This window comes from Myotis brandtii, unplaced genomic scaffold (genome assembly GCF_000412655.1).
Source record: "Myotis brandtii unplaced genomic scaffold, ASM41265v1 scaffold213, whole genome shotgun sequence".
In the NCBI taxonomy this organism is placed as follows: Eukaryota; Metazoa; Chordata; class Mammalia; order Chiroptera; family Vespertilionidae; genus Myotis; species Myotis brandtii.
In genome coordinates this window covers 1,964,762-1,986,962 of record NW_005357962.1, presented here as the reverse complement: position 1 = coordinate 1,986,962, position 22,201 = coordinate 1,964,762, and the positions used below count along the sequence as shown (strand labels likewise).

Genomic DNA, 22,201 nt, shown 5'->3' with positions numbered 1-22,201 from the left:
GTAGGGTGATTCCTAAAGCCACCGGTTAGTCCACCTTTGAGCTTGCCTGGATCCTGCAGGTACCACATAACTGACAATTTCCTATTGTTTTGTTCCTCTTCTTCCCAGTCTCGCCTGACATGATGGCCCAGGCTATTCTGGTCCGAGGGTTTAATATGGCCTCACACTAGTATAACTTTCTCACAAGGTGTTTTGTGACTGTCTTTTGTTTTTGATCTGCTGTAGTTATTTCTTGCAAAAGCTATTGTCTCTGTGGCAAGATCGTTTATAGTCCAAGAAAACAGTAACACTGTAGTGTACTTTTAGGCTGCACTCCTCATCGTCCTTGGAATTAGGGAATACAGGCTCCTCTCCTTCTGTTCATTCATTCATCCATTCATTATCTCAGCATATGTTGTTGAGTACCCTGTGCTCAGAATTGAACTAGATACTTACAAAATACAAAAGTGAAAAAGATAGGTTATTGTTCTCAGAGAGTTTACAGTCAGCTACATAAACAGATACTGTTCTTACATGTGGAAACAGAATTCCTGGAGATGTGCAGATATTAGAGGAACTGAGAGGAAGGGTTCCTAACCCAGCCTGGGTTTCCTGCGGGAGGTGTCATCGTTATGTGAGTGTTTCCTGGAGTGTATATCTTGTTTGTGGGCAAACTCAGTCCTGATTGAGCAGCTGCGCACCAAGTCTTATGGTTGCCTTGAAGAGAATCATTCGTCATGACTGGTTGGTGTGCTATTGCCTAGAAGGTCTGTCCCTGTTTTTCTCTGCCAGGGAGTTTGTGGTTCTGAGTTGGCGGTGATGAGTGTGCCGCTCACCCAGGACCCCCGCCCTTTTCCTTTGAGTCCCTTCCCTCAGAGCGTGATGGGCGCCTGCGTTTTCATTTCAGACTGATGGATTTCTGAAGGACAACAACAATGCTGCCCAGCGCCTCTTGGACGGGATGAACTTCATGGCTCAATCGGTGTCTGAGCTTAGCCTTGGGCCCACCAAGGCTGTAACATCCTGGCTGACAGACCAGATAGCACCAGCCTACTGGAGGCCCAACTCCCAGATCCTGGTACGGTGCGGCAGGCTGCTCCTGTAGCCCTGGCATGGCCTGTCTTGCTTGTGTCGCTGCACCCTGTCCCAAGCTTGCTCTGTGGGGGAGGCGTGGAATTTCTCTCCCTGTCAGGTTAGCTCCCCGAGCATTGGAAAGGGGAATGCATTAAGGCAGGCAGTGTTGTCTTCTCCCTTGGATTTCCCTTCACGTTATTCTGCAAGTGTTTTCTTTGTGATAGATTTTCGCTTCCTTACCTGCAAGGGCCAATCATTACTGATGAGATGCCTAAGATCATAGATACAGAATCTGAAGGCCAGGAGCCTTTGGAGATCAGTTAGAGTCATCCTGGGCTTGATCCATAAATCTCGACAGCACCCACAGCAAAGGAGCACCCAGCTGTGGCCCAAATCCTTTGACGGGGAACTTGCTCCGCACCAGCTTCCCAGAGGCTCTTTTGTGGGGCCATTAAAAAAATAGACTCATTTCTCTTCTGGCTTAGATTAGCCTTCTGAGAACCCTGTGACTCAGCCACATGATTTGAGAACCTTTCCTGGCACTTCTTGGAAGAAAATGATAATGACAGCTGCTTCAGTGGCTGGAGGTTTTAGGGCCCCTCCCTTAGGACTGGCGGGGTCCTGCCGTTTCAGGGTGGTCCTGTGGGCCTCCCCCTGGGTATTGGTGGCTTTCTCAGCTGAGCACACATGAGTGACACCTGCCTCTGTCTGTTCTGGGCTTGGAACAGAGCTGCAGCAAGTGTGCTACGTCCTTTAAAGATAACGACACCAAGCATCACTGCCGGGCCTGTGGGGAGGGCTTCTGTGATGGCTGCTCATCCAAGACCCGGCCGGTGCCCGAGCGGGGCTGGGGCCCCGTGCCCGTGCGGGTGTGTGACAACTGCTATGAAGCCAGGAATGTCCAGTTAGGTAACGTGGGGTCTGGGAGCTGCAGGGTGGAGGGCGGGACCTCTCTCCTTGGCACTGGGTGTTGGGAAGTGGACTCCTATAATGCCCACCCTGTTCCTAACTGCATCTACTGACAGCAGCTGCTCCCATGGTCTTGGTCAGTCTGAGTGCTGGGGTGCTATTTCTTGGTGGTGGTGAGGGGGGTGGTTAATCCTATCCTGTGTTTACCAGACATGGCTTGGACTGAGTCTTCTCTTGGAGAAGGTTCTAGGTCATGCTCCTGGAAGCTCTCTGCTCTACTTTAAGGAAAGGTTAGAAGATAGCTCTTGAGGGTTGAGGTAAAAGACTAACAGGTGCCACCGGTCTCAGAGTCTGGGCTGACCTGACCCGCAGCCCAGCCCCTGCGGATAGTTGCCGGGCAGCACAGTGGTACCTGGGGAAGAACCCAGAAGCGCTCTGCTGCTGCCCTGAGTTTTCCATTTGGGAAATGACTAAGAGCTGACGGCTTTTCCTTTATCATTGTCTACAGATGTTGCTGAGGCACAGGCGGATGACGAAGGTGGGACACTAATTGCTCGGAAGGTGGGCGAGGCTGTGCAGAACACTTTGGGAGCCGTGGTGACAGCCATGGACATACCACTAGGTGGGCCCGGCAGTGCTGCTCTGGGTGTAGTGTGTGTGGGATGGAAGGCTTCAGAGGGCCCTGGGTTGTCATTTTGTCAAAGGCTTGCAGACCCAGGATGAGTCGGGCAGCAGGAAGGTGACTGAAAATTGATGAACATTTGCTTAACTCTGGAATACCTTAGTGGTTTCGTGTTTCTATCCGGAGGCCATTCTCTTACACCACTGATTGCTGCATAGCAAACGACCTGAACATGTAATGGCTTCAAACAACCACCATTTTACCATATCTCACAACTCTAAGTCAGGGAGAGTAATTCTTCTGTTTCAAGTGGCATTGCCTGGTATTCCAGTGTGGCAGCTGGACTGTCTCGAGGGTCCAAGCAAACCTAACTCACTTGCTGGGCCTTGGCAGGGATGCCTGGAAGTAGACCCTCCCTCTCTCTCCATAAAGCCTCCAGGCCTTTCCTGTGGTTTCTTTGTTGGTAGTTGGACTTCTTTACATGGTGGCTCAGGCTCTAAGGCTAATATTCCAACAGACAAGTGGAAGCTGCCAGTCTCTTTTAAGGCCTGGGCCTGGAAACGTGTATAGTCTTCTGTAGGCACAGAGCCTGCCTAGATTCAAGGAGGGGGCACGAGTGTCAGAGAATTTGTGGCTGTGTTTAATCTGCCACACCAGCCAAGCTATTACTCATTTAGGATGTAAGATAGCTCTTCACGTCTGGCCTGGTGGAATGGGGTGAAGACCAGGCATTGTAACCAAGATGGGAAGAGGGAGAGGAAGGGAAACCCACCAGTGTGTGGAGGGCTTAGGCAGGGTTGTCCGGGCTGGGGTACTGCAGCCCTTTGTAGGGGAGAGACCAAGGTCTCCTGGGTGGGTGGGAATGAAAATTGCTTGTAACAGATGTAATCACTGTGGCTCACAGGACGAGCAGACAGTGAGCTTTGACTCCAGGGTGTAGGAATAGATGGATTTGCCCAGGCTTGAAGTTCAGGTTGCATCTGCTGTCACGGTAACTGGGAGAGGCAGGCTGCCCTTGGCGCACAGAGCCTGCCAACTGTGCTCACCCGCTGTCGGGTCTCAGGCCCGTGCGTAAGACATGTTAGTTCTTGTAATCCCCGTAACAGCTCTTGAAGGTGGGTTGTTAAAGATGAGGAAGCTAAGGCCTGAGAAGTAACCTCTTGTAATCTTGCAGCTGCTAATTAACTGGTGCTCAGTGGAACTGGCATTCAAATGAAGATATGTCCTGACTCCGACTTCTTGTTGCTCCAGTGGTTCTTAATGCAGCTGCACCTTAGGAACACCGGGAGAGCTTAATAGATACGCACATTTCAGGTCCTGGGCCCCCGCCCTGAAGATTGTGGCCTGGGTGGAATGGGCGAAGACCAGGCGTTGCCCGTGTAAAAGGTCTCTCGGTGATTCTGTGTGCAGTTGCATTGGGAGCCACTGGAGGGTCTGAGGACTCCGTGCACCGTGGGATGGGGTGTTGGGTTCCGCGTGTCCCGCCCAACATAGTTCCTTCCTTGCCACAGGTCTGGTGAAGGATGCGGCCCGGCCGGCGTACTGGGTGCCCGACCACGAGATCCTGCACTGCCACAACTGCCGGAAGGAGTTCAGCATCAAGCTCTCCAAGCACCACTGCCGGGCCTGCGGCCAGGGCTTCTGTGACGAGTGCTCCCATGACCGCCGGGCTGTCCCATCTCGAGGCTGGGACCATCCTGTCCGAGTCTGCTTTAACTGCAATAAAAAGCCCGGTGACCTTTAACCCCAGCTCCCTCTCCCCATCCTTCACAATTCCTTAGGTTCTCAGGGTTAGAAACAGAAGTCTCATCGAGGTAGGCCCTCCTCCTGGTCACCTGTGGTGGTGTGTATCCTCTCTGCTCATCCTGGGGCCACTTTCCCACGGTGTGGGGTAGGCAGATGGCAAGCTGGGGTGAGCCTGGCGGCAGGCCCGAAGGCAGAAACCCCTCGGGGCAGAGGACTAAGCAGCTTGTCGAAGCCGTTGCATTTATATCAGTTAAAAATAACAAATATATCCCCGTGTCGACATACGAAAGGCATATGGAGTCTCCAGGCTGCTGGTTGCAGACTGAATGCAGTCTGTCCCCAGCGCAGGAATAAGGTGGCAGTGGCAGCAGGTCTTCCCATAAAACCGAGCCAGGTACAAAGCCACTGTGTTGCTGGCCACCGTTTCTTCTTCCCAAGCCTTCGAAGCCTCTCCTTCCCTTTCCCTTTAGGCCTCTTGGTTGCCTGGGGAAGTGAGCTTCCCAGGTGCTTGCTTGGAATAGCCCGGAAGGGGTCTGTCTACCTGGGCCCTCCAGAGCTGCATCCCAGGCCTTGGCCTAAGCCTGTTTCAGAGACCACTCAGCTTAGCGTGCAGGTCACCGGAGTGGGTGGAGGGTGAGGGGTAGGGTCCTCAGCCCTGAGAAGTCAGAGTGCGGGTGATGTGACACCCTCGTACCCGGGGAGAGCTTGGAAGGAAGTGGGTCTCCCCAACAGTGTTTCCTGCTTGTTGCTGCTTCTGTCTGTGCATCCACTCGGCTTCCCAAAGGCCATACCCTGCTCCGAAAGAGAGCACCCACTTCCCGCCCCCTCTAACCTTCTCAAGCCACCATCTGCTTCTGAGTGTTGCACTAGGATTTTTATTGCTTATTTTGAAGTGTCTTAATTCTTTGTTCCCAGACACATGACCCCTCTAGCTATTGGAGGGGTGATCATGAGCAATCTTCCAGGGAAACAGAGCACAGAATGGACTGTTAGTTATTTTCTGTTTTGGTTTTTTTGAGTATCTATAAATATTTCAACAGATCATGAAGAAACAAATTCTCTCTGGTCCTTGCAAGAGAAGTCAAACGAACTTTTGCTTCTCATTAAGAGCTGGGACGTCCATCTCTGGTGTGACTGGAAAGACTGTTGTGCTGAATCCTGTCATCATGGTGGACTTTATCTTCAATGGCCAAAAACGAAGATATAAAAAGTGACATAGTTTTTGACTGAACTGGTGGGTGGGCGGAGCTTCAGGGGGTACTTGGCGGTCACTCTGGTGTGTCAGTGTGACGGGAGCCCTGGAATGTGTTGGTCTGCAGACCTGCTCCCTTGCTCCCGTGGCCGTGACAGGCCCTACTCTAGTACTGTGTATCAACTGCGCTGTTATAAAGGACTTCCTGCTGAACGCGGACTCTGCGGCTCCTTCCTTTCACGTCATCAGTAAGTCTGGCTCCCTCTTTCTAGCTGATAGGAAAGTAGCTGGTGGCTTTCCAAGCAGAAGCCAAGCGAGTGGCGTATTTCTAGGGTGGTCATATTTTACTGGTAAATGCCTCAGGTTATTACTCTAATAAGAACTTAAAAAGCATAGCCAAAAACCACAAAACCATGACATGGATTTTAATTTCGTGACAATGGGCTGTTTTCCCCAGCTTTGCATAGATAGCATGCCCCAGCCCAGTTGGCTGACTTGGACCAGGAACTTGGTGGATATTCCTTAAGTGTGTTCAAACTGATGGTCAGAGAACTCTTTCTAGGGCTCCACACCTGCTCACTCACCGTGCTGTTCTCTTGTGCTTGGGCTGTTCAGCAGAGCTTTCCACGGAGGTTGAGACCAGGTTTTGTGGGGTGGGGAGCTCAGAGCACAGGCTGAGCTATGCCGGCCTGGTCCCGGGCAGGGCAGCGTGGTGGGTGCTGTGTGGTGCAGTGGTAGCAGTTGCTTCACTTGTGTTCTGAGGGTTTCACTCTGGTGGCTGTGGGCTCACATTCCCTGGGGAATCCGCCCTCACAGAGGAGGCGAGTGTTACTAGTGACATATGGAAACCACGGGGGGTGGTGGTGGTGGTGGAATTTTTGTCATTCCCCTGCCCTGTCTTATCTGTCCAACTTCTGTCGATCCTCCACTGTTGCTTCATTCTGGTGGCTATTAATTACACTTTGGTCTTTGTCCCTTCCCTTCTTCTTTGCCCCATCTTCTCTTCCCTTGTCTTTCTCATTCCTGCTCAGAGTCCCTTTTCTTCTTTTCTCTCTACTTGGGGCGGGGGACAGGGTGTGGAGGGTTAGGGGAGAGATGTTTGTACTATGGCCATGCGGGGGCGCCCCTGAGCATGGGAGTCTGCCTAGCCACAGGAATGACGCAGAACAGTATTCTGAACTTCCTTCCTCACACTAGTCAGACCAACAGGAAAGGAAGGGAACCCAGTGTCAGAGTCACACCAGGTTCTGTCTTCTTGCTCCACACATCCAGTCCTAGCCTCAGCTGAGTATCAGGTGGAAGCCAGCTCAATACAGAATGAAAACAAAGGCCTAAAAACCCCCACTGAGCTCTAGTGTACATACACATTTCAGCTTGATTATTTTTCTGAAACTGAACATATAGTCAACCAGCACCCGGATGAAGAAACAACATAACTACACCCCAGGAACTCCTGGTCCCTCCTCACAGCAGGAGTATCCACTATCCCAGTGGTCGGCAAACTCATTAGTCAACAGAGCCAATTATCAACAGTACAATGATTGAAATTTCTTTTGAGAGCCAAATTTTTTAAACTTAAACTATATAGGTAGGTACATTGTTATTAACTTAATTAGGGTACTCCTAAACTGGCCTTTGCTAAAAATGTGCTCAATCTGATTGAGGTACGTTTGCTGAGGTCGACCCCTTCCAATTCTCCCATCCACACTCGTCTTATATACATGTTTCATCTATCTCCTTTCGTTCATCCTCTCTATATGTCCAAACCATCTCAACATACCTTTCTTAATCCTCGACACTACATCTTTCACTCCACAACGTTCCCTAAAATTAACTTAATAAACTTTAAAGTTTTAAGTCAATTTTGCACTGTACGTGCATGCCCGCACATGGTATTTTGTGGAAGAGCCACACTCAAGGGGCCAAAGAGCCGCATGTGGCTTGTGAGCCTCGGTTTGCCGACCACTGCACTATCCCAACATGCATTAGCACAGATTAGTTTCTCCCCATGCCCCCCTTTAGGGAGGGGCTACATGAAGTTGTTTTTTAGATTTTTTGTGTGAATTTGAGCCAAATTGTCAACAGTTGCTGGGAAGCAAAACTTAATGGATTGAGATAATGCTCCGCATAAAGTTGTTTTTAAGAACATCTTATTTATTGATTTTAGAGCAAGAGGATGGGAGACATTGATTTGTTGTTCCACTTATTTATGGATTCATTTTTTTTCCTTTTATATTTTTATTGATTTCAGAGAGGAAGGGAGAGGGTGCTAGAAACATCAATGATTAGAATCATTGATCTGCTGCCTCCTGCACGTCTCCCCCCACACCCCAGGGGATTGAGCCTGCAACTCGGGCATGTGCCCTGACTGGGAATCAAACCGTCATCTCCTGGTTCATAGGTTAATGCTCAACCACTGAGCAACATCTGTCAAGCTTAATAGTTGGACTTTTCAGAGGAAAAGGAATGGAGGATAGTTTGAGCAGAGAGCAGATAAGGGAGGAACTTCAAACATGTGTCCTGAGAGGACCAGGTGGGAGGTGGAGATGGAGCAACAGGATGAGGCATATGTGATCAAATCTCAACAGAACACACATTTTATTCTGAGGCACAAGAAGCCGTTGAAGGGAGGGGTGTTAGCCAGGCAGTGGGAGGCCTGGAGAGGCAGACTTAAAGGAGTGGGCCTAGATGCTTTTTATAACAACTAATGGGGAAATGGAAGGAGAAACTGAGTTTAGCCTGCAATTGTTTTCGGAGATGGTTATGTGAAGGATTTAGACCAGGACAGATGTAGGGCTGACAGGTAAGTAGGACTAACTTGGTCTCAAAGGATGCTTCCAGGGACACTGATTCTGAGTAGCCTCCAGAGCCTTTGGGGCCAACTGAATTCTAGGGTGGCTACCCAGCAAGATGGTGTGTGAGGCACGTGTTTATCTGAGGGCATTTTTGATAGCCAGTATGTGCCATTGTTCTCATTTCTTTATAGAAGGCTACAAGCAAGCAAACACGAGGCCATTTGACAAAGGGCTTATCATAGCTCAGGGCTGCTGTCAGCGCTGCCTGCTCATTCTCTACCTGGGGAACAGGGCAAAATGCCTAATAGACATGCAAGTGAAAAATGCTTCGAGACTGTGTAACATACTAATCTTTGGAATACTATGTTAATAAGCAAACAGATCAAAATGCTTAATCAACTTCTCAGCTAAGTTTAACTGCTTTTCATACAACCTAGACTAAATGTTAGGAGCAGTGACTGCTAACTAGAGATCAAGAATAAATTGCTAAATTTAAATTAGAACTTTGAAAGCTTCCCACTTTTTAAAAATAAAGCCTAATGAAAATCTAAAATGGTTCTTCAACAAATGTATTTACTTAACAAGAACTTGGGCTATGTTGATAAGAGAAGTTATACGGTGATAGGACCACGCTTGTCAAAATTCACCTGGTATTGTCTTGAGTAGTCAGAATGTCTCCACTGTCTGGGGAGAGAGCAAAGTTGAACTGAGTAGCCAACCATGGGCTTTGGGCTCCACTGACATAGTACAGAGCTCTATTGGTAGTGGGGGAAGCTCTGCAGTGGACGTGCAGTAACCAGTGATTCTAAATTGCAGATCCTGTAATGAATGAACTTGTGTATTGTGGTAACTTAGATCTTGAGAGAACAAAAGTATGTGTGGATGTTAAGGTCATGGCTCAGCATTTATTATGCTTGTTTGTGCTCTTGGGCAGGGGCATGTCACCAAAGTTACTCCAAGAGACTGCGGTAAGTGGCCACCTGGACCCTTCGATCAGATAGATATTTCCTGGGACCCATGTACAGGCCAGTATGCCAGGGTTGCCAATACAGGGACAAATCTAAATGATTAAACACAGAAGAATTAGCAAGCTTCTTACCCACTGGTGCCAGAAAATTTCATTTACCTGGTGATTAAGCATCATGAAATGTTAGCATCACGTGTTTATGCTTGCACCGAGTCACTTCCTGATTTCTCCAGACCACCAGTTATAATGGAAAATATGGTCAGTGACGGGAGGAGCATGAAAAATAGAACGTGGTCTCAGGTCTTCCGGTTCCAAGTCCCAATTCTCCACTAACAAGGTCTGTGATCTGAGGCAAGTCACTCAACATCTGTGTGTGGACTTCTCTACCTATTAATGATGCTAGTAATTTTTATATTACTAATACTGTCCTACCTCCTTTATGTGTAGTTATTAGGTAAGATAGTAAAGGTCTTTATAAAATATGAGGCACTAAAACTATTATGACATGTAGCTCATTTAGCAGATGACCAATCATTCTCATCTGCTTTTCTTTTGATTTGTTTCTCTGTACACTAAGTTGTATTAGTTTGAGTTCTGGCAGGAAGCAGATGTAATGCTCACGAGGGTAGCTGAAGCATTCTGGGCTAGCAGCAGTGAGGTGCAACTACCAGCTGTGGGTCTGAAGGGACAAATGGAGAGAAGTTCCTGGAACCCAGAGAGCTGTGTTCCAACAGAAGCTGTTGGAATGCAGCCACAGCCGAGCAGGAGAGGAGCCAGGAACAACAATTCCATCTCTCCTGCCCTTTGCTTTCCTACCGGTAGGTCCTCCTGGCTAAACCCACTGTGGTAGGGACCCAAGAGGTCAGCTTGGGGAACACAAGAGCAGGTGAAAAGGGCACACAGGTGGATCTGTGGGCAAACGAAAGCTCCCCAGCAAAGCCATTAGGCTGATCCCAATCTCGATCCCTTTTTCCTCACCCGAGATTTAAGTACATGTTCGTGCAGCTGGTTTGTCCCTACGGTAGCCAAGCATCATGATCAAATCATTAATATCAACGACCATACCAGGTTCTTTCTGGTTTATTGTTTGGTAGAAAGACATGCTCTTTAACATCTGGTATAAACATCTCACAAACTGCTTCTCTTAGACAGTAAAAACGTCAAAGCCTATTTTCTTTGAGATGGGGCCCTTGAATCTGACATTCAAGTCCCCATGATAGAAACAGGAGCTGCTGTGGCTAACATTTTGAAGGATGCCTCAACAAAAGGCACGCGAAGGCCTGCTTAAAACCTCGGGCTAGAGTCAGCCTCTAAAACAGTGGTTCCCAACCTTGGCTGCACATTAGAATCACCTGGGAATCTTTTTAAATCCTGATTTCTGGGCCTCATCCTCCAGAAATTCTGTTTCTTTGTTACTAATGTTGTGGTCCCACCCCATAACAAAGAGACAGAATTTCCAGAGGATGAGGCCCAGAAATCAGGATTTTAAAGATTCCCAGGTGATTCTAATGTGCAGCCAAGGTTGAGAACCACTGCTCTAAAACGATCCACCTTTCTGCCCAATGCCCGTGAATGATAAAGAAAAGGAGAATCCCAAACATTTGTTCCTGATACTGAGTGTGAGAAGGCCAAACTCCAGCCTCAAATCTTTCTCCAGAAACTCCTTTCCTCTTCCCCTTCTCTCCAGCTGGCGTTCTCAAGTACAGATGCATGTCTTTTTGGGACCCAGGCACTGACAGTCTCATTAGGCTTCTTGAAAGGGCTTTTGGTGAAAGAAGCTTTAATTTAGGTATTGCTAATCTTCAGCCCTTAGAAAAAGTAATTTTTGTTTTATAAAAGGGGGAAGGGACTATTCTAAGGAATTCAACAAAAGGGAATAGGTACCTTTTATGAAAAGGACTTTCAAGCTCTCTGAGCCCACAACTTAACTGACATACATTACTAAAGTGTCTCCACATAAAACATAGCACCTTCATGTCCGCAGCAGCTGGATGGATGGGATCTGTGCACACAGAGCATCCATTTAAAATGCCTTCACTGGAAACAGCATATGGCAGAGGTATGGCTACTCTTTACTCCATTCAGTCAAATCCACATGCCTGCAGGCTGCTCTCTGCAGAATTAGCTGTAAGTGAAGTAGTAAAGGTCCTGCTGGACGGCCATGAGCAGCCCCGGCGCTCCCCGGACGCCCCCCAGCCGAGATGAGAAGGCCACACTGGGAATGTTGGTCCTGGAGGTGGGATGTGGGGAGGGTATGGTTCTGAGCAGGTGGGTATCGCGGAGGCTCCAGATTCTTGTGTAGCAGTCCTGGCCCACTAGGAGAGGGGAGACAGACACGCGGCAGGTTAGCGAGAGTGCAGAGAACGCGTGTGCATGGCTTCTCATGACTCCCTGGGAGCCAGAACACAAACCCTCAAATGGAAAATTTTTCTACTGATAATATGTAGTTTTTGAAAATCAAAGTTATGGGTCACCCTGGTGCTCTAGAACCGTAACTAGTTGTATGTATTCAAAGTGACAAGCTGCACCGACTGGCTGTGTGACACCCGGGAGGACTTGCTGGTTGTCCGGCTAATGGGTGGGCTCTGCGCTGCTCTTGGTGTCAATGGCTGCTCAAGAGGGAGCCCAGCCCACCTGGTCTCGATGACATGCAACCGCTTTCCTATTTATAAAACAGTAGCCAGGAAGAGCTAATGACTTCATTACACCTGGGGACAAACTAGGTGCAACTCTCGCCAGAGCTCTTTCTGGCTTCACGGCTTAGTTCTCAAGACCACATGGCCGTCAGGGCTCAGTGATGAGGAATGCGACACTAGCACCACTGGTTCCGGTGGTCCAGACACATGGTATGTGTCCTGGGGAGCTTCAGGGGAAGAGGGCAGGCACCCGAGGGACATACAGCCGGTTGCTCCTGTAGCGCAGGTCACTGACCACTACAACTGGCCCCCAACCCCCATCTGCCTGTCAACAAGGTGTCTCTCTTCTCTATTAGCCAGAACACTGAACTCTTCTGAGCTGAAAACCCGTGGAAAACAGACTAAAAGGAAGCTAACTGCTGGTGATGGTGACAGTAGTAAAGGAGCCTAAGAAAGTTCTAACCAAGTGATGCTGCTTAGCCACAAAAAGGTTTCAGGGAGAAGTACTTTCTGTAGGAGTAGCAGCAAGCTTGAGGATCTAAGAAGGCTGAAAATATATTCCTTAATGTCAAAAGCCTACTATTTCATTTGTCAAACCACCAAACTTCCAGCTGCCAGAATATTCTATTGTCCACAAACAGTATACTCTTGTAACAGCTTTCGATGGGGCTTAGTGGCTAGACAGCTCTGCTTCCTGTTCTACAAATCATGGATCCAAAGGGATGGTGTTACAGGAGCCAGGCATCAGTTTCTTTACAATGGCCTTAACTTCTTTTTCCAGCATCCTCTTCTGGAAACACAAGTTCAAAGAACAGGGAGCCTAAGCTTTTTGACGGGAAGTTGCATAATGGGATAAGGTCACACTGAATGCTGACCTGGTGAACAGATGTAAACCCTACACCCAAGTCTCCCCAACTGCTGTGCTACTGCACCTGACCTGCCTGCTACTGAAATGATGTTTGTCCGCTGATGTGGGAACAAAGGGCTGTCCCATGTAGTCTTCCCAATCCCGACAGTCCACGATCCCTATATTCTGTTCTGTTTTAAAGTAATGTCTCCCTCAGCTGCTTCAGATGCTGGGGGCCTAAGGGATAGAATTTGGTGGATGGAACCGCCCCTGCCCCAAGTACCGGCCACCAGGATTCCTTCTTCTTCATGCACGTGCAGGGGCAGGAGGGCGTACTCGTTCACGTGACCTTCGTACTGCCTTACACACTTGGTGGTCCTCAGGTCCCACAGTTTGATCTGAGGGAAGAAGCACAAGGGACCATTAAGGAGGGTCCAGCAGGTACACTGGTGAACCCCAGGAATGAGGGAGGGCAGGTGGTCTCCAAACACCTCTTCTGGTTAGAAAAATCTAAGCCTCAAACTCCTGAGACCTAGACTCCATCAAAAGCACCAGAACCAGTTCCACGTCTGTCTACTGGGCTCCCAGCAAAGCAGCTGCCTGCACAGCCTACTCTACCTTTCCAGCCATGTCGGATGCCACCAGGCACTGCTCCTCCTGGAGGACTTTCACAGATGTCACCGCTGAGTCGTGGAACAGGCTAGTGGCCTTCCAGTTATTGCCTTGATTTCGACATCGAATATCAATGGCAAAGATCTCCCCAGAGCGACAGCCATTAAACAGCAAAGGAGTCTGTGGAAAGAGGGACTGCTTGGTACCTCCCGCTAAGGCCGGGAGGGGTGTGCCCTCCAGAACACAGCCCTCCGTCCCCTCCCCCGCCCCAGCTCTCCTGGATCAGAGGTGTGGGTGGTCAGAGTTTGAGCCTCAGTGGAGTTGGGAGGGTTCCTAATGAAAGCAAAGAACTGGGCCCATGTGTCCCCCCAAGGTCATCCCCACTGGCTGCACAGGCCCCTTAGGCCTCACTCTAAAGCCCAAGTGATGGCGCCCTATCTCCACCAACATCGTGTGAGAAGCTGGGGTGATGAGGATGGAGTAGGAGAGATCAGAGGTCCAGGTAAGACATGGGGTCCTAAATAGAGAGGGAAGATGGCTGAAGAAACCTGAATTAATGAACTCTGTGCTTACTGCTGGAAGCAGATTGGCATACTACCTCCTCATTTCTAAAGAGAGACAGCATTTTCTGTGGAACAAGTTTTTGAAATACAGTAAGACTAGAATTTTGATTTTTAAATTTATAAAATGTGTAACTTGAAAGCTGTGTATGAAACTATTAAGGACTATGAACTGGGACTTAATTTACATACTAAAAGAACTGTTTGTGCCCTAGCCAGTTTGGCTCAGTGGATAGAGCGTCAGCCTGTGGACTGAAGGGTCCTACGTTCGGTTCGGTCAAGGGCACATGCCCAGGTTGCGGGCTCGGTCCCCAGTGTGGGGTGCGCAGGAGGCAGCTGATCGGTGATTCTCTCTCATCATTGATGTTTCCCTCTCTCTCTCCCTCTCCCTTTCTCTCTATAATCAATAAAAATAAAATTAAAAAAAAAAAGAAAAGAAAAAGAACTGCTTGCCAGGCCGGTGTGGCTTCAGTGGTTCTCAACCTTCCTAATGCCGCGACCCTTTAATACAATTCCTCATGTTGTGGTGACCCCCAACCATAAAATTATTTTCGTGCTACTCCATAACTGTAATTTTGCTACTGTTATGAATCGTAATGTAAATATCTGATATGCAGGATGTATTTTCAGGGGTTGCGACCCACAGGTTGAGAACCGCTGGGCTAAGTGGTTGAGTATCGACCTATGAACCAAGAGGTCCCCAGTTCGATTCCTAGTCAGGGCACAAGCCCGGGGTGCAAACTTAATCCCCATTAGAGGGTGTGCAGGAGGCAGACTATTGATGTTTCTCTCCCATCAATGTTTACATCTCTATCCCTCTCCCTTCCTCTCTAAAAAAAAAAAAAAATCAATAAAAACATATTAAAAACTGCTTGTCCTATTGGCTAATCCAAGTGCTACTTAAGAACTGCTAACAGTTCATTTAAACAGGAAGTTGTTTAAAGCCAGTTCAGCCAGGCCTTTCTGGATCAGTCAACTTTCACTCAGTAAAGACACATTTAAGAAACCTTTAATCCTTCCTCATGCCATTTCCCTCTGTAAAGGGGGGATGAGGAAGAACTGTCACATGGGAATCCAATTTCAATCCAGCAAAATTTCTATTCTTGGGAAACTGTATTGGGCCCTTCCCAGTCCCACCAACCATGACGGCAAACTGCTGGGTCAAGACATCACTGCTCGTCCCAAACGACAGCCGGTGTCCCGTCACCACGTTGGTCACCAGGACCCACCGAGACAAGCCTGACAGAGACAGAGATGGGGCGGAGAGACAAGTGTCACTTGTGATCTGGGAGAGGGATTGTGGGATATGGGGATTTAAGGTCTGAAACGTCCTTTTCTCTGGGACCTGGGGTGGCAGCCCTGGCTCACCTGTGCTGAAGCAGTTATTTGCCTGGATGTTCGAGGACCACGCACAGGACCAGGCCCCAGGGATCCGGAAACTGCAGAGCATGCCAGGCCGGTCTCCTGCTGAGAGAAGCAGTGAGTGTACAGCATGGCTGCCCTCGAGGGACAGAGACCTTCCCTTCACGCTGCCATGCCAGTAACCACCGATTTGGGAAACCTCCAGGAACAGCTGCTCAGGGGCGTGCAGGAGGCAGCCGAGCAAGGATTCTCTCATTGACGTTTCTATCCCTCTCCCTCTCCCTCTGAAATCAATAAAAATATATTTAAAAACAAACAAACAAACAAACAAACTGTGGTGTTAGAAGTCAGGACAGTGGTTCCCTTTAGGGAAATGGTAATTGGGAGGGTATTGGAAATTCTGTTTAACTTGGGTGGTGGCTATATTTACCTTGCGATAGCTCATTCAACTATATACTTAAGACTTGTGCCCTTTATGTATGTTTTATCAATAAAAGAGTTTATTTAAAAAATGTTTTGCTTGATATTGCACATCTAATAATGTGATCTGAGATTGAAGCCCTCTGATCTGTGACTCTACATTGCCTCCCCGATAGCTGCTAGTCTTTTTAACACTTCTTCTAGAAGTCAGGAAAGATTTATATATTCATTCTCAGAACAGCCACTTTTGACCAGGGACCCCAGAGAACCAGGGTGTTTTTTTTTGCTACCACAAAACCCAGGATGTTTTGTGGGATTGAGCCCATAACCCGGGGAGGGGGAGGGGGGGGAAGGGGGCATGTGCCCTGACCAGGAATCAAACCGTCACCCTCAACCACTGACCCGCATGGATCAGGCCACAGATTAGTTTTAAAGGCAAATTCTGAACTTCTCTTGGCCTGTTTCTTCATCTGTAACTTGGTGATAATACCTGCTCCATACACTAGCTATTCAATGAAATGCCAGGCCCTATGCCAAGTGTACGTGACTTCATTTAACACTCCATGTAACCTGATGGGTGGGTATCATCTTTACTCTGCAGAGGTTAAGTAATCTGTTCAAGCTGGGATTCGTGCTGGTCTGCCTGAAGCCTGTACTCTTAGAGGCCTGACCCTTGTCTAATTGATCCTAATTCTCTGAAAGGCTGGAAACTTAATTTTCAGAATGCTGCCAGGAAGAAGTCCAGAATTCTGAACTGCCTTCAGCCAGAGGATGTAAATATCCCTAATAACACCAGTGGGCCACACCTTTGTGAATGATCTGTACCAGCAGCTCAAAGGTTTTGATTTCTTGCATTGATTACACATACTTTTAAGTGTTCTGGCCCCTGAAATGACCCAAAAGAAGGAAATATGTAAAGATGCCAATGCATCCCTGACCAGTGTGGCTGGCTCAACCCTCAGTAGGGTACGTGCAGGAGGCAGCCAATCAATGATTCTCTCATCATTGATGTTTCTCTCTCCCTTTCCCTAAAAAACAATGGAAATATTTTTAAAAAAGAAAGATGCACATGCTTCCAGTACGAATCCTGGGTCAGGTGTAAGGACTCCCCACAGGTGCTTGCTGTCCCCATCCTGCGAGCTCTGACTGGTTCACTCAGCCTGTGGTTCCCACCCCTCCTTGTCCAATCCTTCGCCAAGGAGCTTCTGGTGTTGGCTGTAGCCCCTGGGAGGCAGAGGACAGAGACCTCTGTCACAGCACCCCCTTATTAAAAAAAAGGGGGAGGGGCCCTGGTACCTGGATGACTATTGACGAACAGTGACGCTGGGAGCAGGGTGGCACAGCCCGGAGTCTCTGCGATTCCCATGAGGCACAGCCTGGAAACTCTGTTAAGGACAGTCAAGTACAAGCTCTCCTCTGGGAGGAGAATGGGCATTAGTGCCCTTCAAAAAATTACAAAAATAACACCCGTAAAGCCAGATTTAACACATTCACATTTCCCATATTTAGTTTCAGATGTTATTAAAGGAAAAAGTGTCACAGACACAGCTAACAGCCCTCTCTGACCCTCCCGAGCCCAATTCTCCCTTTCCCTCACCCAGAAAGAAGCACTGTTCTAAAACTGGTCTGCGTTCTAGGCCATGTTATCCTTTCACAGCATATTTGTCCATGAGCGATAGAAAGAACTGTTACTGTTTTAAAAACATATGTAAACAGTATCACACAGATCAATCTCCATTGTCTTCTAGATTTATCAGTGTTGAGGTTTGTAGCCCCAGTTCCTTCATTTACACCATTTCTTTGTATAAATGCATCACAATTGATTTACTCGTCTTCTGCTGGGCACTTAGGTTGTTGTTTCTCTTTTTGCTCTTCTGCTAGAATGAGTGCCTTCCTGTCTCCCAGGCCCATGTGTGGGAGCCTTTTCTAAGGCAGTGTTTCTTAATCCCAGAGTAAGAATTTAATTTTATAGTTCTACATGCCATACACACACAAATATTTGAAATAAAAGTTTTATAAAATATTAGAGGCCCGGTGCACAAAATTCATACACTGGGCGGGGGGGGAAGGGGGTTTTCCCTCAGGCCAGCCTGTGCCCTCTCACAGTCCAGAGCCCTCTCCCAGTCCAGGACCCCTTGCTCCTTACCACCCGCCTGCTCACTGCTTCTTACCGCTCGGCTCGCTGCTCCTTAGCGCTGCTGTGGACTGTGCTAGCCAGCCCTTTGCCTGGCTTCTGGCTGAGTGGCGCTCCCCCTGTGTGACCTCTTACATTGAACGCCTGCCCCCTGGTGGTCAGTGTGCATCATAGCAACCAGTTGTTCTGTTATCAGTCAATTTGCATATTAGGGTTTTATTATATAGGATTTGCCCTTACTAAGTATGAAACTCATATTTTCTAGTCTATTTCACTTTAAAAATGCTGCTCACAAATTCCCTTCATAGCCCACTGACAGGCCATGACCTGCAGCTTGGAAGCTGCTCCTATGTCTATACCTAGAGTGGATGGGCCTGTGGGTTGTAAGGTTCTTGCATCCCCAACTTCCAACTTAAAGTGGTTATATCAATGCACTTATCCAGCACTGCTCCCCATTCTCCACATCTGTCAAATCTTGGCACTATCAGACTTTGAAAATTTGTGCTTATCTGAAAGGGTAAAAATCTTCCCATTATTTAAATTCGCATTTCCCTAACCATAACTGGGTGTACTGATTCACCTGATTAGTCATGTGGGTTTCCTTTTTGAACTGTCTCTTTATATTCATTGCCTACTTTTCTATTGTACTGTCTTCTGATCGATTTGGTTCCTCTCCCTTTCCCTTCACAGCCTAACTTCTCTCAATCAGAACCTACATTTATCCCCACTCCTTGCCTTTCTTTCACTCAACTCACTAAAATCCAGGTATGACACCTTTCCAGTAAATGTCCTCCCCAAGGTCTCCAATGAGCCCGTTTCTGAATCTGATGAACACCCTCCAGTCCTGTCCTGTGGTCATGCAGCACAACTTCTAACTACACACTCCTTGTTCTCCACACCACCTCTCTTGGAGTTCCATCTTTGGACTCTTCCAAACACCAACATGGCCTGGCCTGGGTCCCAAGCCTCTCAGACGCGTGCCTCTCCTCCACTCCTGCTCATCACTCACTCCCTCTCCACTGCCCGCTTAATCTTGCAGCAGCCTCTGTCTGAGGTCTCACCTTCGTCAGCCTGTATAAGAAATGACTCCATGATCACAGTCTTCCATGGGCATCCCACATCCCTGAGGATTCAGTCTTGCAAGGCCCTCCTTAGCCAGAGACATCATGGATACCCATGTGCATAGTCTCCTGACTCTTTCTCCTGATGGAGCACTGGCCCCTTCTTTCCATGTAGGAATCACCTCCAGGCAGGCTGACCCAATACCTGCACCCCTCTTACATCCAGCTGCAACACAGACATCACTACAGACTGATCACCTGTGGAGCTGCCCATCTCCAGCACTTTGCACAGGTATTGTATATGCTCAGTAGATGTTGGGGGAATGAACACACATACACACCACATCAAAAAATATAAATATTTGCAAAGCAATCAGGCAACATTTTTGGCAGTCTGTCTGATGCGTGTGTGTCATGTTGCCTTAGATAGTAAGTATCTCTAGTGTGGAGGGCAAGGATGTGGGGGAAAAGTCCTTACACATGCACTTTCAGTTACGTGGCTGAAACCCAGGTTACAGCCAAACTTTGGAATGACTTACAGGGCCAGAATTGTGGATTTAATCCTGTAACAGGCCACAGGTTAACAAAGAGCCTAGCAAGTGTAGAAGAGAATTTAGTTTAACCTTCCACCACTCTTTGGGGAAAATGCAGAATGCAGGTCTGAAAGGGTACCATTTTTGTAAAGGGAGCAAGCTCCATGTTTTGCAGCAGGAGCAGCAGGAGCAGCAGGTGCACAAATGCCTGAAGATTACCCGAGATGACCACCAGAGGGCAAGCCGCTGAGCAAGCTACAGACCATACTCTTCATACTCTTCAAACCAAATTACACGGATTTCTATCCTCTTCTCAGCCCACAGAAACATAAAAAAAATACCATACTGTGTTTAAATTTAAAAATGAGAGTGAGGTTGTTGTTTTCTCTCTCTCTTAAGGCTTGGTCTCTTCTGTCCTCTGGAAACATTATCACAGTCATAGATGGTGCCATCACCCCAAAAGAAAGCCACATAAAACTTTCAATTTACCAAACACACAGTTTTGTTTGTCTATGTAAAATTTATAATCAGATCTCTAATTTAGGCTCTAAAACCCTCTGAAACAGAGTCACTGTCATACATTTAAAAACAGGTTCAGATTCAGCCATCATTTGTTGAGGACCCACACATGCCAAGCACTGTACTAAGTGCATTCACAGATGTTAACTGTTAACCGCATGGCAACTCATGAAGTAGGTGTTGGGTACCAGTGGTCATCATTTTAATAACTCATTTATTATGGAAATGATTCAAGGCAAGACTCATTAACATGTGGCTTTGGCTTGGGGTCAAACAATATTCTTCTGTGAATCACATGTCGGACAGTTGTCCTATGCATTGAGAAACCCCATGGACCCCAGACGAAGGGCCCAGCTACCTTGACACTGCACTACTGTGCTTCCAGCAAAGAAGCCCTGATGGCTCTCTGGGAAGGCAGAGACTAGAATGAAGAGTGCTCCGAAGAAGGCCATCTCTGCAGAGACCCCAGGTCCAGAGCCCACAGGCCCATGCCGCATGCCAAAGGAACCCCCTTTCTCTGATGCCTGCCTCAGCCCCCACCCCCCAGGAGGCCCACCCCACCTCGGGACGACTGCAGCTCTTGCTTCTACCTCTGCTTCAGGAGGATTGGGGGTTCCTTCCCAAGATTTTACTGCTCCTTTCTCCTTTATTCTCCGCTAAAGTTCATAGTGACCTTAAAGCACCCCAGGACCTCAACTACTTCCCTGAGCATCATGGGAATCCTTGTCTTCTACCATGCGCAGTGCTCTTACTGAAAGAGTGAAGTATGTGCAGAATGGTCCGCACTTCTGACTTCTAAGATATCACTTTACAAACCCCACCAAACCTCTTCATCTGCCAAAAGATACAGAATGTGAGAATCCAAGTGATTCAGCGAGGCCCAGCACACAGAGTTCACCTGGTGAGGAAGCACATAGCAAGACGGAAACATTGGTCTGACCACCAACTCATGGAGAGAAACAGATTTTTTCTTGTGGAATAATGTGTGGGGATAGATCTCCCCTTTAAAAGGGGCTGGAACAAGCACTCTGAGAACAGGAAGCTCCTGTCCTAGAACATAGAGCCTTAAAGAGGAACAGGGAGGAGGTAGTGCGTAGGCCTTAGTCCTGCATGGGTCTCACAGTGAGACATCTGGTAAACCCTGTAGGGCAGGAATGACTTCTCTTCAATGGCAGGAAACACACCTAACTCTGAAGGCATACTGGATCTCACTTTACCCAGAAACCATTTCCAGATCTGAGGCTCATATCCCAAAGAACAGAAAGTCACAGCTTCTTACTGTATAGATGCAGCTGTCACCCCACTGCAGTTTAAAGGTTTCCCCTTAGACATCAAGCTTTTCACATTTATGTAAACCTCAGTGTCAGCCATAGACTGGCTGAGCGACTGACACATCGTCCTGACACTGGGAGGACCCTCCACCCCGGCTACTGCAGCCCACCTCCCAGGAACTATGTGCCTTGTGTGGGCTCCTTCGAACCAATTCTATCCTCTTGAAGGGAAGTCCGTACAACCAGCTAAAGAAGCACCACTTCAAGTCTTCCCACATCTAAATTCTTTTCTCTTTCAAGACAAGGAACTCCTGAGGCCCTTTCTTCCGCCATGGTTCTCAGGATCTACAACTCCATTTCTCCCTTGGGGAAATGAGGCACAGAGCGCTGGCTTCTTCCCAAAGTTCTCTCCTCTACTCTGACTTTGGCTAACCACTGCAGTGCCCCTGGGCCCAAAGGCAAGTGGGCCGCAAAGCTTAAGGGGAGGGCGGAGTACCTTCCGGTTGGTGAAGTAGAGGTTTTCGTGCATATGCACCCGGAGTGTGGGGGTCTTCAGACCGCGCAGGCTGATGATGCCGTACTTGGAGCCTCCAACCTTGACATCATTCACTGTGAAGAGCCGGTCACTGTTGGTATCCGCCTGGAAAGGGAAAGTGGCTTGTAGGTGACTTCGCAGGCCTAACACCATCTGCCCATCTCTCACAGCCCGCGTGTCTGCATATTCACCAGGCGAGAGCTCCTGTCCATGAGGGAGCGTGGAGATGACCTGAGGGGAACTCACTGCAAGAAAGTATTTAGGTCAAATGTCTCCCCAAACACATATGGGGGGAGTGAGTCCTGGCCCCTGACACCCTTATGAGAAAGGGCTCTGCTATCGAGGTCTCCTGGGGCAAGATGTCAAGGGTCAATTCTGCAGCTTCAGCCCATAGTCCTGTCAGCAGATCATCAGGCTGAGGCTCTTT

At 48.2% G+C, this 22,201-nt stretch overlaps 2 protein-coding genes across 4 annotated transcripts in view; one reads left to right on the top strand and one right to left on the bottom strand.

Moving 5' to 3' along the window:
- ZFYVE1 (zinc finger, FYVE domain containing 1) overlaps positions 1-5,735 on the top strand; it is a 44,929-nt gene extending 39,194 nt beyond the window's left edge. The window contains exons 8-11 of the mRNA XM_005865801.2: positions 887-1,057; positions 1,782-1,962; positions 2,471-2,584; positions 4,096-5,735. Of these exons, the coding sequence (XP_005865863.1) occupies positions 887-1,057; positions 1,782-1,962; positions 2,471-2,584; positions 4,096-4,328 (699 nt within the window). The 3' untranslated portion in view covers positions 4,329-5,735. The remainder of the gene's footprint in view (positions 1-886; positions 1,058-1,781; positions 1,963-2,470; positions 2,585-4,095) is intronic.
- Positions 5,736-8,096: 2,361 nt separating this feature from the next.
- DCAF4 (DDB1 and CUL4 associated factor 4) overlaps positions 8,097-22,201 on the bottom strand; it is a 28,704-nt gene continuing 14,599 nt past the window's right edge. The window contains exons 6-14 of one of the 3 annotated variants that reach the window (XM_014539319.1): positions 21,736-21,879; positions 20,817-20,866; positions 17,018-17,097; positions 15,308-15,406; positions 15,081-15,178; positions 13,386-13,559; positions 13,051-13,165; positions 10,818-11,599; positions 8,097-10,636 (exon numbers count right to left, since the gene is read on the bottom strand). In XM_014539319.1, the coding sequence (XP_014394805.1) occupies positions 11,406-11,599; positions 13,051-13,165; positions 13,386-13,559; positions 15,081-15,178; positions 15,308-15,406; positions 17,018-17,097; positions 20,817-20,866; positions 21,736-21,879 (954 nt within the window). In that variant the 3' untranslated portion in view covers positions 8,097-10,636; positions 10,818-11,405. Of the gene's footprint in view, positions 10,637-10,817; positions 11,600-13,050; positions 13,166-13,385; positions 13,560-15,080; positions 15,179-15,307; positions 15,407-17,017; positions 17,098-20,816; positions 20,867-21,735; positions 21,880-22,201 lie in introns of those variants that run through there. The other 2 variants (XM_014539317.1, XM_014539318.1) reach the window with 2 other exon arrangements.